At 41.4% G+C, this 14,786-nt stretch overlaps 2 protein-coding genes across 3 annotated transcripts; one reads left to right on the top strand and one right to left on the bottom strand.

Annotated features, from left to right (window-relative positions):
• Positions 1-465: 465 nt before the first annotated feature.
• LOC116258300 (uncharacterized) lies at positions 466-4,568 on the bottom strand. Of its 2 annotated transcripts, none has more exons than XM_031635383.2 (7): positions 4,432-4,568; positions 4,139-4,235; positions 3,133-3,265; positions 2,948-3,051; positions 2,123-2,294; positions 1,895-2,035; positions 466-1,824 (listed from the first exon to the last, which is right to left on the bottom strand). In XM_031635383.2, exons 1-7 carry the CDS (start codon positions 4,559-4,561, stop codon positions 634-636), a joined length of 1,968 nt encoding a protein of 655 aa, XP_031491243.2. In that variant the 5' UTR covers positions 4,562-4,568; the 3' UTR covers positions 466-633. The 2 variants fall into 2 exon arrangements, with proteins under 2 accessions (XP_031491243.2, XP_031491242.1); XM_031635382.1 differs by lacking the exon at positions 4,432-4,568 and adding an exon at positions 4,307-4,317.
• A 3,101-nt stretch (positions 4,569-7,669) lies between these two features.
• LOC116258301 (calcium-dependent protein kinase 17-like) lies at positions 7,670-13,198 on the top strand. The gene is made up of 8 exons (XM_031635385.2): positions 7,670-8,421; positions 11,013-11,156; positions 11,251-11,403; positions 11,636-11,751; positions 11,846-12,013; positions 12,112-12,239; positions 12,338-12,437; positions 12,958-13,198. The coding sequence occupies exons 1-8, from the start codon at positions 7,821-7,823 to the stop codon at positions 13,048-13,050; spliced, it is 1,503 nt and encodes a 500-aa protein (XP_031491245.1). The 5' UTR covers positions 7,670-7,820; the 3' UTR covers positions 13,051-13,198.
• The last annotated feature ends 1,588 nt before the right edge of the window (positions 13,199-14,786 follow it).

Genomic DNA, 14,786 nt, shown 5'->3' with positions numbered 1-14,786 from the left:
GCAGAATCCAGCTGCACCACAAGAGGCGTTTCATCATTCGGTCTGCACGAAATGCACGTTTCTTATCATTAGATCCTCTGGTAAATCGCCAAATTCACTAGCTGGAAGGTGTTAAAACTCCGTAAGATGAAACAAACATGGCGTTCTCCATGCTTCAATATGTGGTTGAGGTCCTTCATGGTTTAATGTGGCACAGCTTCCAGAACTTCTGTTAATAACCGAATGAAAAAAGTAGCCACTGGTCATCCATTCATCTGGAAGGTCCAGGATCATTTGGCACAGAACTTTTTCGAGTTAGCGAGAAACTATCTGATGCCAATCTCGACGCCGTCCTACTTCAATATCTTTAAGCCAGCCAAAGTTAGACAAATATGGAATATCATACATGGTGACTTTCCACGCAGACCTACTTTTTTGGAGCTAACATTGCTTAAGCGCCTTCCAGCATATTTCAAAGGTGTGCAATTATTGAAGCAATTTCATAAATAATAGAGAATGCTAACAATGGTCTAGTTTGTGCACTCGTGCCAAACTTTATACACAATTTTTTCAATCACATAACAGCAGTGAACAGGATGACAGTAATACTACAACCATGATCCCGCAAACAAGCCAGCTATGAGCTATCATGGATCAAAAACCAGTATGGCAGCTATTGGAACCCTGAGACTTAAACAAATTCGGGTAAGAGAAATCAGGATCATCATCCGTTGAGGCTGATTGCTGAGGCTGATGAGATGACAGATGCCCATCACCTTGCTTACCAAAACCGAACGACCCCCTCACTTCTGTGCCATAAGAAGGGAGAGCTGATGTGTCTGACCTATGATGTTGCTCCTTGGCTTGGGGTGCAAGTGGGTATGAAGGTTCATCTCCACTGTTAACATGTTTCCTCGATGCCACGGACAGAGAATCATGTGATTCCTTCTTGTGGAAAACACCTTCGTTTCCAATTTCAGTGGGATCATTGTTCTTTTTCATGTAAATCTCAGAGATTCTGATTTGTGCTAGACTTGCAGCTGAACGAGCAGCAGCAGCAGCACGCTCGGCAGTTTCAGCAGCCTGCTCGGCAGCTACCAAAACATCCTGAAAGCTGACAGCAGAATCCACCTTGGTTCTTGAAATTGAAGGGGGATGTTGACTGAGAGATGACCCAGATGTCGCTTGTGGACAGCAAGGGAATTCTTTCCCTTCCTGAGCGGCTGAACTCTTATCTTCAGCAGATGATGTTGAGCGTGAATCTAAACTGGGAAACAGGTGATTTTCCTCTGTGGTTTCTAACAGACTGCTAGGTGCTACACAAGGGGGAGATTCCAACTTTACTTTATCGGGATGCAAACCCACCTTCTTCTCATGAAACTCGTTTTCAGGAGCAATACAAGAGGGTGTACTGAAATATGCACCAAGGTTCAACGGCAGCATATGAACCCTGTTAACTGAGCTGTTGGATCCTGCATAACAGGGTGGGCCTGGAACACTTCCATTGGTGGCTAGGCCTACATGTTCTCTCCCGCAACTGGGTGCACCTGAAACATCTTCACCTGGATGTTGTTTCATATGGGCTGACATATCATGTGCATCCATCGCAGAAACCACAGCTGAATCCTGGGAGGAAGCAGCTGGGGTGGCGCTTGTGGTTATTCCTGACCCAATATTTTTTGGAACTGAACCTTGAGGAACTTCTGGAAGATCTGAAGTCTCAAAAGCTGCCTCTGAATCCGCTTGTTTGTGTGAATCGCCAGCTGCCCCAGAATAGAATCGCTCGGCATGCTTCTCTTTGGGAAATCGAACTTTGGATCCACTGGTGAATTTGGTTGGGCCATGCTATGGAGAGAAGGGTCAAGAGGAAACAAAGTAACAGGTACAAAGCATTATAGAACTAGAGCAAGCTTACCAGCAAGTCTTCGTGAGACTTCAAAAGTTCCTTTTCCGTAGCAGTTGGGTCCCAGTGTAGTTCATGCTCTTCTGCTATCTCCTTAAGTAGCTTTAGCTTCTCCTCAACAGGAGGAGCACGGACAGATAGCAATTCAATTACCTGCAGTAGATCATACATAAAGCAAAAGAATTAAGTGCAAAGTCACAATGTTAACAGCGAGGCCATCATGGTCTCCATTAAACAAACCTGGCGGTTGACAGCAGAATCTGGCATAAGTTCTGTTGCAGCAGCAACAAATTCTTTCCCATATTTTGCAGCAAACAACGTTTGAACTTGCAGCAGCTCTGGTAGGTCTGCACACCTTGGTGCAGCAAAACAGAGAGTTGAAATTGCCTCTTTTAGATCTAGAGGGCATTCCCTGAAAGGTCATTACACAATTTAGGCATTCGATGTGGTAACATAGTAATTTGGAGGTAACCGAGAGTTATTTCCAATTTATTACGGAACAGACCAATGTATATAATATGATCGACCAATTAGCATCCATTAGTTTATGTGCTAAAAAATAAGACTTCAACAAGTTACTGCAGTGCGGCAGATAACCAAGCAACAAACTAAACGAAGAGACAGTGGCTGGTGTTGGTGTGGGTTTCGATTATTATTATAAATAGTACAAAACAGCCAGCTGCAACACAAGCACTTGACCAGGTTCACGCCAGTTAAGCATGTCGCAGAAAAAGATAATACATGTCCTGTGTAAATCAGAACTTGCATTTTTAGTACGAATGATGATTCATCAACCAGTTAAAGATGACTGATAAATGACTCTAGGGACTGTTGAAAAATCCACTAGTGCAGCAAAATTCGAGGCAGCAAAAATTCCCACAACGATCTAAATACTCTTAGCAAAGTGGATTTGTAAGAAAAAGGGTCGCCAGGAAATCCAACGAAGATCAGGTCACCATTTTGCCGATATAAAGAAGAAGCAGTTACATCAAAAGTATGAACACTCATGCCATCATTTTTTTTTTTAGATACCACCTCTGCAGGACAAGGTTAAGCGTCCGTTACCTTTGTGTCTCCATAATTGGAAGGCGGACAATAATCAGCTCAGAGAATAGCTCAATAATTTCCTGTGCGTCCATCATTTTCTTTTCTCTGATTATATGCTCCACCTGAATGTAAACCCAACACATCAGACAGCTTCTGAAATGTTAAGAAGGAAATTGAGAAAGAAAAGGCAGCATTGTCTTTACTCGTATGCAAGCTGTTGCCTCTTGGCCAGTCTGCAGGAGTTTGGCGATTTCTCTGCGCAATTGCTTCAGCTGGATCTCTCTTCTATTCCTTAGCAACTTTATTCGTGGCAAAGCCAAGTTCAAAAGTGTTTTACTGAAGGAACGAAGCTTCGATCATTATACTTATTGGAAAGAGAACCAATATTGAACAAAGAAATACCATCCTTAAATGATTTTTAGCATAAGAACCTACTGATCCGCAAGAGTAACCAACTGAACAAACTCCAGAAAGAGCGGCTTAACATCACAAACCTCTTCAAAAAGGACAGCGTTTTCAGAGGGGCCTTAAACGGGTAGGTGGCACTTTCAGAGTGGCCTTAAAAGGCAACTCAGTGGCGTACAGGTAGGAAACTACTAGGAAAGATTAAACTACTCCGAACAGCGTAAGCTTAAGATAGTTTATCTGGTGCGTAGGTTAATGACTTCCATAATAAGCCAGGCATCAGATCCAAGATAACCATCTCTGTAGCTCTCGAACTTCATTTACTATACAAGGAATACATGATCAGCTAACGACGTGAACCGAAAGACCAAATTCCGGCAGAATTCTACCATTTTGCACGGTATAGACCCTATGTCATGCAACCAAATCCGTGATAGACACACTAGAAATACAGCTACATAAAAAAAATTCTGCTGCCAATTTAGATTCCACGAGCGGTCTATGCTGCAGCAATTTTGAGTGGCTGTGAATCCCCACTTAACTAATATGCAACACTACCTCAAAAACTAGTAGCAAATTCCCTTTCTCTGTCTACCCTTGTGGAAGCTTGTAGCTGACCCCAAAGGGCCTGAAGCTACAATGTCTGCGATAGTAACTACGATGGCGGGAAATCAAACATAAGCAATCAGCAATGAACTAAAATTTGATAATAAGCATGATTAATGCGTCAATGGCAGCTACGAACTAGATGAAAAACAAATAAGTAATTCTGGAAAATGAATTAAACAATGGGAGGAACGATACCATTTTGCGACCCTGGCTCCCTTGTTGAAGAAGGCATTCAGCTTCGACATCCTCTCTTTCTGTCTCTTTTTCTCTACCAGATCTTGACAACCAACTCCTTCGAATGAAAAAGGAAACAGATTAGAAAAGACTGCCAAGTTGATGAAACATGAGCCGAAGAAGTGAAACCTTCAAACCAAATCCATGCGCATTAACTAAACGGGCAATCAGCCAAATAAGTAGGATATCTTCAAAGATATGATATGGGTCGTCGATTTCTTCCTACGTAAGGCACGCTATTCGAGAAAACCCACCTGCTCCTCTTCTCTTCAACCACTCCACAAAGATGACGCACTTCTTCGCTTGGACTCTATCTCGAAGAGCAAGCCAGAAAACCAAGTCATTAGCCGTTCGATCCGACAGGATATACAAATTTCGATTCATAAATTCAAAACTTTTTAAGGTCGCAAAGCTAGGAAAATTTTCGAGTTCTTCGATCAACTAGAATAAAAAGTAGTCGCATTCTTTAATCACCAAAGCTATTTTAAGCTAACTAGTGCACTAAAGTAACTTGAATACTTTTTATAATGTCCAAAGCACACCACTAAAATCTACGTTCATTTGCTGCAGAATAAAACATGTTTTTCTTATTTCAAACCACCACACATATCACCAAACTCGGCCTGGTTTAAGACCGAGTCTGGCCCTCTTGTAAAAGCGGCCACCATTCTAGCGTAGATGAGAATCTACCAGCGAAGGATGGGCACGTTGCTGTCAGACATATAGGAAAGACGCTAAAACTACATTAGAACTCTGATTTTGGCATTAGTTTAGATGAACTTATTTTGCCTGTAAAATCAAGTTTCTTTTCTTATATATGAGTTTACTGTGAGCCAAACAGCATGTTGAAAGAATGACCTGTCAAAATCATGTAATCCACACACGCAAGTTCAGAAAGCGGTAAACGATTATTAGGATCAATGGAAACGTTTGATCAGCGACTTTGACAGACACTAGACGGCCATACTCCAATCTGGACCAGTGGTGGCAGAGCCATTTAATTTTGGCTAAAAGACACTTGGTATAGAATTAAAATTTTTTAAAAGGTACCAATATATAAATGAGAAAAGAAATATTAATATAAAAATGAAAAGTTTTTTTTTGGGTGCTCACACGTAACGCACACCTACCCCCACCTTGCCTGGTCAAAGGTTATTAGGAGCCACTATTGGCGAGTTTTATTTGACTTTATATATCGTAAAGAAGAAATCCTTTTGCAAATGATCTAAAAGCTAATGACGCAAGCGAAAAGAATGCGTGAAGTTTAAAAGCTAACGGTTAAAGAAATCGTCAAACATATTGTGCTTCCTAACTAACTAAAAAGTGGAATGGAAGAGTAGATATTTGTGAGTATCCTAAAATAAGATTGATCATTCGACACTAGAATTGTTGAACTTGATTCAATCTTTTGGGTACATGAATGTCTCGTACATGAATGTCTCATGAATCTACTCAAAAGATTGAGTATATTTATTAATGTTTTTTATGAATCTGGATTTGTAACACAGAGACATAATATTCCTAATGCTAAACAATTCCTTAAGCCTGCATTTGATAAGCTTCAAATTTTAGATCCGAAGCTGCTTAAAAGGGTGTGCTTTGAGAAATCCTCAATTTAAACAAACCGAGGATCTCAAATGCATGCCACATTTTGAAAACCGTGAATTTAAAGTCAGATATTTAATTCATGAATTTGAGATGAGATGTTAAGGATCTCAGACCATACATGGTCGCCGTCTGGGAATCTGAGTTCGACTGAAGATCAGATCCGTGGTAAGCAAGCAAACACACGCTAAGTTACTGAATTCATGTAGGCGACTGGTTTGAGAAAAACTCAAAAAAGTTCACTTCCGTTCTTTTGGCTCAAAGTCACCGGACATTTGGGGCGCCGGCGCACCCTTGTCGTTTCCGGCTGCCAACAGTGTATTGTTTACTTTGCCTGTACAAGTAAAATAATCAACAGCCACCAGAATATTCTAATTAACTATATCCCGCGTTTGATGGCAACAATATTTTTAATTGACTAAAAAAAGAGGAGTCAACCAAAAAAGAATTTTCGCTGGACAAGGCTATATTATATGAGGTTGCCAGAGATCTGTAAAGATCTTAAAAACCTTGGATCTAGAGTTTTGACTCCCACAGACATACATACAGTTTTCATAACGCAGTTTTAAAATCGACTGTTCCGTTTCAATTTTTTGGTCAGTTCGTTCTACTAATATTCATGGTTACCATGAACATTAGTAGAATATATATATATATATATATATTCTTCCTAATGGTAGGGGTATATGTGCTTTAGCTTTGACGATTTTTTTTTAAAATTTTTGCACAAATTTAGTTTTTAGAGCTTGAATACATTAAACATTTAGTTGAAGCGCACTTTTAAGCATTCAATTAATGACATTTGATGAACTTAAAAAAAAAAATCCGAATTATTTGACTTCCAGACATCCTGCCTTCTTCCAGCAACGCGCGTGCGCCCACACACACACAAAATGACAGCGTTCCGATTCAATGAAGCGTGTTGGCTTTTTCCAAGTCAAACCAGCGGATCGTATTGAAGGAAAGCCACCAATCACCGTTCATCACTCGTCCGTTGAGTTTCATTTTCTTCTTTCAATTTTGAACAGCTCTCCTTGCGCAATAACGAAAACGGAGCGGGTATGGTTTACGGATCATTCTATGTCCAAATGTAATGTGTAAAACAAAACGCAAGCAGCGGATCCAGAAAACTTGAATCAGATCCGAGCAATGTCGAATCTGAGTCCGAATCGTACAAGCTAAGGCCAATTAATCGGATCCGAAATTAAATGATTGAGAAGATCTGGATCCCCTCTGAATAGATTTTCAGATCTTTATATCCATCTGTTCACCGACCCGTTTGAATTCCTACCAAGCTTGACCATGTCCAGTCCGAGGGCGAGAATTCCGTGGGTTCGGTTGGAACAGTTGCACATTCAACGGGAGCCACCTAACAATTTTGCATATTTACGGATACCCATCAAAGTCTTTTTGTTTTTTCACATTTGCTGGCATGAGAGACAATGACATGTGCTTCTTAGTATTATTTTATTTTGCGAACAACTTCATTCTTTTGGACGAGAGTGTTCCGTTCTCGGCCTAGAGGTGCCCCCAACTTGCCTTGGGCGGCGTCTAAGGTTGCATCGAGGCTTGGGTGAAGAGTGTACACATTATTTGCGCAACATAAAAGTAATACTCATAGAAATCAAACTGACAACGCAACTAGAATGCATTGAAAACATCCATGGTCAAAGGTGATCAATAAACCCCGCAGTTTGGACTTGAGCTCGTAAGACCATTGGATTTTGGAACCGGATGTGATATAAAGAGGCTAACACATTGAAATACAGAGACTTGATTGTGTAAACAATGTTGCTAATCACGTTATGTTGTATCGGATAAAAATATTTTGAGAGAAAAAAAAAAAAAAGAAGAAGAAAGAAAGGGAGGGAAATTGTCCGAACGTGGCGACGCAGGCACAAAAAGAGGGAGGCCGCTTTCCCTCTTTCCCCAAATCCGATCACTCTCCCCACGAGGCCACGACTCTTTCCCTTCATTCCATTTACCTTTGCGGCATTCCCGGAGCGGAGAGGGAGAGAGCCGACGACGCCGGCCGGAGATGGGGAACCAGCACGCGAGCGCCAGCGGATCCGAGGGGGAGAAGCACCGGCGCCACCGGCGGTTCCTCTTCCACCGGCGGAAGTCCGGCGTCGGGCCGGTGACCGGACGGCCGATGGAGGATATCAGGGCGACGTACTCGATAGGGAAGGAGCTAGGGCGGGGGCAGTTTGGGGTCACCCATTTGTGCACGCACCGGAAGACGGGGCAGGTGTTCGCGTGCAAGACTATCGCCAAGCGGAAGCTGGCGCAGGCGGAGGATGTGGAGGACGTGCGGCGGGAGGTGCAGATTATGTATCACCTCTCCGGCCAGCCGAACATCGTGGAGCTGAAGGGCGTGTTCGAGGACAAGGGATCGGTGCATCTTGTTATGGAGCTGTGCGAGGGCGGGGAGCTATTCGACCGTATCATCGCCAAGGGCCATTACACGGAGCGCGCCGCCGCGGGGCTCCTCCGCACAATCGTCGGCGTCGTTCACACCTGCCACTCCATGGGCGTCGCCCACCGCGACCTCAAGCCCGAGAATTTCCTTCTGCTCGACAAGAGCGAGAACGCTCCCCTCAAGGTCACCGACTTCGGCCTTTCCGTCTTCTTCAAGCCAGGTCCGCCTCTCTGTCTCTCTTTCTCTCTGTCTATTGGTTCTGAATTATCCGGTTCTCTCCATTGGTTCTGAATTATCCGTCACAGTTTCCGTCAAAATTCGTATGGGAACCAGTTCTTTTGGGTCGTTCGATTTTTTTTGGATCGTTTGACACCAGAGACATTGGTGATTGTCCACAAATCATGGAACAATATATTTATCGGTTTCAAACAAGCCCTTTGAACCAGAGCATCCGGGAGGGGAGAAGCCGTCTTGTAACTCTTGTTTGCGTAGTGGTGCCTAGCGGGGGAGGACCTACCCCTTTGGTTCGTAGCGGAACGACGAACGAGGAAAAAGAGAAACTAAGACGCTAATTTCCTGTAACAAATGGGAAGAAAGAAATATGAAGTTCTCGTTGCCGTCCATGTTTTTACGGCGATATGATTTCATCCTGAAATGTTGACGATAAGAACGTAGATAACGTGATAAACGTGCAAAGGAATATCATAATGGCGATACAGGACGGCCGGCAAAATACACTGGATTTTTTTTTTTTTTACCAAAATGAATATCGGATATTCCGTAATTTACAAGCGGTTGGTGGTTGGTATGGATCTGTTCGAGTTTTACATGATTTGATGTGACCTGTTCCGTCTTGTTCTGGATTTGAATACGAAAAAACTTCTGGCAATGTCGATTAGGAGATCGCAAACTAGTTAAGCACGCCCTGGTTTACGTACCGCTGTTTGTTCCTTTCAATCATTTTCTTATTTTTTCGTTGAAGTGTGGCTGCTGGTTCCTTTTCCTTTCAATCATTTTCTTATTTTTTCGGGAAAGTTGTTGTCAGGGAAAGTATCTTTGGTGGCAACTTTTTATTTTCGAAGAAAAAGTTCAGCTCATTAAAAGGTTAATAAATGAAACAATACTTTTCAATGTCATCATAGAAAAGCCACGTCGATTTAACCTTGGTTTCGAGTTTGAAAGTTGTGAACGTTAGACTCATTGTAGCATTACACTAGAGAATAATTTCATAGTGAGGGAACCAAATAAGGTAAGGAGGTCTTGAACGGGGGATAATGGAGCTTCTTGAACACTTGTAGGTCCCCCGTGAAAATCAAATGCGGAGTCGTTTCATATGGCTCCCTTTCCGCCGTTTAGTTACTCGACAAACGAGGGTTGCCAGGAAGTTCTCACTCTTGTCCGCGCTCATTTTGCTTCTTCCTTGACGCTGCTTTTCTGAAATCTTATAATCTGTTCTTATATAATATCTGTTAAACTGTTTGTTTTTTGCACTTCCAGCAGTTTCTCCATTTACTGGTAGACATGCCCATAACCTTCTCTGCTGACGACGAGAGAGAAGTAATATTAATTAGTTTTTCTGGAGAACTCTAGATTGCTACAATATCTTAAAAAAAAGTTCTCTTATATTTAACCGCTTATAAAAGAAGCTGATAGTTGAACAAAATCAAATTAAACATGCCGTTCTTATGCCACCGAAAGTTTGGCAGCGTTCATAAACGTTTCGTATTTTGGTTGTACATGAAAACGCACCTTAGGGACCTTGTTTACTGAAAGCTTGGCCGATGCAGCGGGTTTGGCAGGAGATGGAAGATTAACAAATCCATCTCTAGATTGTCAATTTGTCATGACCGGCCCTACGCATGGAGGCCCTCCGCATGAATTACTTAGGCGGCTAAACTGCCTGGTGGCTCTCGTGGTAGCTCACAGGGGGGCGTCCACTTTACTAGATGGGCGTTGGTTTCGCCCACCGCAGGAAAACAAAACAAAGAATCGAGTCGTTTTCTCGTGAAGCACGGAGGCCCACTTAGCGCAATAGCTTTGTGATGGGTTCAAAACTTTTCCAAGGCTAGATAGGCTCGCTAAAGGGCGCCTACTAGCCTTACTGGGTGGGGCAGACCTACATCTGTGAATGTCGAGTGAGAAAAGACGTGGGCATTCAGACGTTGGTCTCGCCAGATTAAACGATGTTGTGAGTCTATTGTTGCAAATACCTTATACAGGAGCTGTATGGTGCGTTCTTTCGGGCCCTGTCGCCCCACGCGTCTAAGGCTGCATATTGGTAATGTTAAACTATTTTTATATGATAATTTTAATCTATGAAATCCTTGTATGGAGGGTTGTATTGTATTCTACATAATGCCATAACAAACAACCTACCTACTCTGTCTTGTATGAACCCGTGGCTGGCTGCATTATTGGTAAAGGGGCCAATACAATGTGTACCGGCCGTACCTTGACACCGCTGGTTATGACAATTTCGTACCCCATGTTAAGTGATTTTGTGACCAAATCACAGCCAAAGAGTTAGTAATTTGCTCAGAAAGTCTAGCTTAATTATGCGTCTCCCAGGAAGAGCTCTGTTTGCCTAATCGGGGAAGCTGCATTGCTTTTTAAGTTGAAAGAGGCTAATGGCGCAGTACTCGGGCCGTTCATCTCTTGGTGAAAATTGATGAGAGTCTGGTTTAGTTCCTTTACTTTATTTATTTGTGTCGGTCTTCATTCTCAATTATTAGCATAAGTAGAAGTTTTTGATAAAGAAGAGTCTGTTTCTCAGAAGCCTTTAATAAAGCCTTCTTGCTTCAACTGAAACAGGGCAAGTGTTAACCGATGTTGTTGGTAGTGCATATTATGTTGCACCTGAAGTGCTGAAGAGACACTATGGACCAGAAGCTGATATTTGGAGCGTCGGTGTTATGCTTTACATACTTCTATGTGGAGTTCCTCCCTTCTGGGCTGGTACATATTTTTACTGAGCTTATTTGCTTTCCATATTGCGATCATCATCGTGATTCTTGAGTAGTTGATGACATTTGGAATTCTTGATTTACAGAGACGGAAAGAGGCATTTTTGATGCTATTTTGCAAGGGCATATAGATTTCCATAGTGATCCATGGCCTAACATTTCGAAAGGAGCAAAAGACGTTGTGAGAAAAATGCTGAATCCAGATGTCAAGCAGAGAATTACCGCATTCCAGGTTTTAAGTAAGCATCGAAGTCCTCAAATTCTATATATTCCGAGTGAAGTCAATGGGTGGTAATTGTCGAAGTACCCAGAACTTGACTAGGTCATGTGTTCCATATATAGTAGGCTTCTTCTTTCTAAGCATGAAGAACATGACTATTGTTTATTTTTGTACTTTGTCGCATATAAACTGCACACAATCGTCTTCACTTATTGATAGTTGATTTTTTTTCCCCCCATAATCAACTGCAGATCATCCATGGGTCAAGGAGGATGGTGAAGCTCCAGATACTCCACTGGATAACACTGTTATAAACCGGTTGAAGCAATTCAAAGCGATGAACAATTTCAAGAAAATTGCTCTAAGGGTTTGAGTCATGAACCCAAATTTTCTGTAGGTGATATTCATTGGTGTATGCTAATTACAAAGCTGACTTGGAACTCTATTTGCCATTTGTGTAGGTGATTGCAGGATGTCTATCTGAAGAAGAAATTATGGGATTGAAGCAAATGTTCAAGAGCATGGACACTGATAATAGTGGTACTATCACTTTGGAAGAACTGAGACGTGGACTAACCAGTCAAGGTTCCAGGCTGACAGAGCTTGAAGTAGAACAGTTAATGGAAGCTGTAAGAGTTGACATCTTTCTGTTTGATCAATACGTCATGAATGTAAATTTATTCATTTTTTTGGATTTTGATTAATTTTTTTCTCTGCAAAATTGAAGGCTGATGTAGATGGCAATGGCACAATTGACTATGATGAATTTATTACTGCAACAGTGCACATGAACAGAATGGACAGAGAAAACCATCTTTATACTGCTTTTCAGTATTTTGATAAAGACAACAGTGGGTAAGTGCTTTTATAGACTATAGAGCATTGCATTACCACGAGGATTATAGGGATTACTTTGCAGATATTGGATCATTGACTTGTGAATATGCTTACAGTTACATTACACGGGAAGAGCTGGAACAAGCACTCAAAGAGTTCGGCATCCATAATGGCCAGGATATAAAGGACATCATAGCAGAGGTCGATGCAGACAATGTGAGTTTGTAAATCATGAAAACTTTGAATCTTATCCTAATAGGCTAATGCCAATACATGTAGGTAAATGGCCATTAAAAGAAAGGATACGTATGTCAAAACTTGCAAACTGTAAATGCTGCCTGTTTTTAATGACGTAAGCAAAAAACACAAATTCCAGAAAATTTCGCTAGCTACTACCCCCTTTGCTTGACATGCACATGAATTCAAGTGGTTAACTGTAAAACATACAAACATGAACGTGCTTTATTTTTCTCTTAAGGATTACATATTTTTGGAAAAACATTCTGCAAATTATGTTTGAAACTTTGAACTTTATTCTGATAGGATTTTTATCAGGCTATCAGCCTACATCTTTCTGATCTTTTGTGAACCTAAGTAAAGCACCATCCTTTTTTTTTTCACCCCGAGAATCATGCTACAGCAGAAAGAGGCCTGATTTATTTATGCAGTGGTTTGAATTTTCTTGTGGAACCAAGGCCGAGGACTAATGATGTACTTGAACTGGTACAAACTGCAGGACGGGCGGATAGACTACGATGAATTTGTTCAAATGATAAGGCAAGGCACTGCAGAACCAGGTCCTCGGAGGAGACGTGATCTTTTCATTTGATGGACTTGTTCCAATTCTTCACCATCTTGTGCCATTCATAATTTAGATATTGGCATGTGTCACATTTCTCTATCTTTGGCTTTAAGAAGTTGCCTTCTATGTATTCCTTTGACAAAGTCCTGTTAGTGCATTTTCAGCAATCTCCAAATGTTGTATTCTTGCGTGTTAAGAGAAAGAATTCCATATAGTCTCTTTTTTGTAAAAGCTCTGAAATATTAGGTGCCATGAACATGAGCTCATACACCTACAACACAACTTGTATGTCGACAGCATGCATGTTCATGCAAACATGAAATGTGGGTTATTTACTCATATAATGCTGTTGTCATCATCGCAGTCTTTTCCATAAGAAAAAGGTGTTCTGCTGCTGCATTGTTAATTAAAAAGAAAGAAGGCCGCCTAGTTACTCTTTTTTATGTATCTAAGAACAAAGTTCCATCTTCTCAATTTTGTCATAGGCTTATCCAGCGTCCTAGAAAGCATTTCAGCCATAATTGTAATAAGCACCTCCACCAGCTAATTTAAGTGCCATTATAATCCCTACTCAAGAAGGAAAGATTAAGAGAAAAGCAATGAATGCGACAATTTTTGTAGTTTGCATTCTTGGGAACCAAAATTTATGTTATAGATGTCATACCCAGAATAGTGAATTAGACAGAAAATAGCTTGGATAAGTCAGCATGGCTTACCATCGCAACAATAATGTAAAAAAGAAAAAGTTGATAGGGTTTGCGGTTTTACCAACAGGAAGGAAGTAAGAATAGAAGCCCCCGTTGTGCAACCTAACCACTTTGACTTGAAGAAGACTATTTCAGTAGAAGCTCAAACCATGTCCGTCCTTAGATTCTCCTAGCAAGAAGAATAATTTTGTTCAGCAACGTCGAAGCTGGTTACAGCATTAGGGATCCACAATTTTCACTTTGATCCCAGGGAAACAACCATTTTCATCTAGTCCATGACCGATTAATCCCCTAGCTAATAAGCCAAATGAGCAATTTCAAGAATCCGAACATACAAAATTATTAAAAAATGGAGAATGCTGGAGGAAACCCAAAAAAGTACAGTGCAGTACAAAATGTTTTTTCTTGATCATGTATGCACGTAGCTCTGCGTCAGAATTGGCTCCCACTCTCCTTCTGTAAAACCGAAGTACCGCGGGCCATTCGTCCTTATGCTTAAACACGTATTCCTTGTAGAGTAACTTCTCTTTCATTTGTCAAACCGTCTATAAATTCCGTTTCCTTGTTGGAACTTTCTGAAAGTCCAGCGAATTAATTATAGTGCGCCAAGCAATAATTGTTTTCCCACGCTGAACAGTGCTGTTGCCGCCATCCATCTATGTCTAATGAGCGGGGGCAAGCACATTACTTTTCATAAGACTTCGGGGGCGGCGCAATAAAGTACATGACTATATGTATATGCAAAATGAAATCAGATTCTCCAGCTATAGCCTATGATCCTAAAAACCTTCTTGTTATTTTTCTTCTCATTAAATTGATGCCGTTGATTGTTACCGATGCCCGGGATAATCCTGAAAAACTCTGATCTTTGGGATCAGCGTCTCCTCTACTCTTGAGGACGACAGATGGGGACAACAGATGGTGGTCTTCACTCTTCCTAATGTTGATAGTTGTACGTCCGCTTTCATTCAGGAAATCTATATCCTTGTTCGCCTGGCAAATGCTGCTCAAACTTCTATGTTGCTGCACTTGCCTGTAGCATCTTCTGAAGACAAA

The sequence above is a fragment of the Nymphaea colorata genome, chromosome 8 (assembly GCF_008831285.2).
Source record: "Nymphaea colorata isolate Beijing-Zhang1983 chromosome 8, ASM883128v2, whole genome shotgun sequence".
Lineage (NCBI taxonomy): Eukaryota > Viridiplantae > Streptophyta > Magnoliopsida > Nymphaeales > Nymphaeaceae > Nymphaea > Nymphaea colorata.
This window is presented reverse-complemented; position numbering and strand designations above follow the sequence as displayed.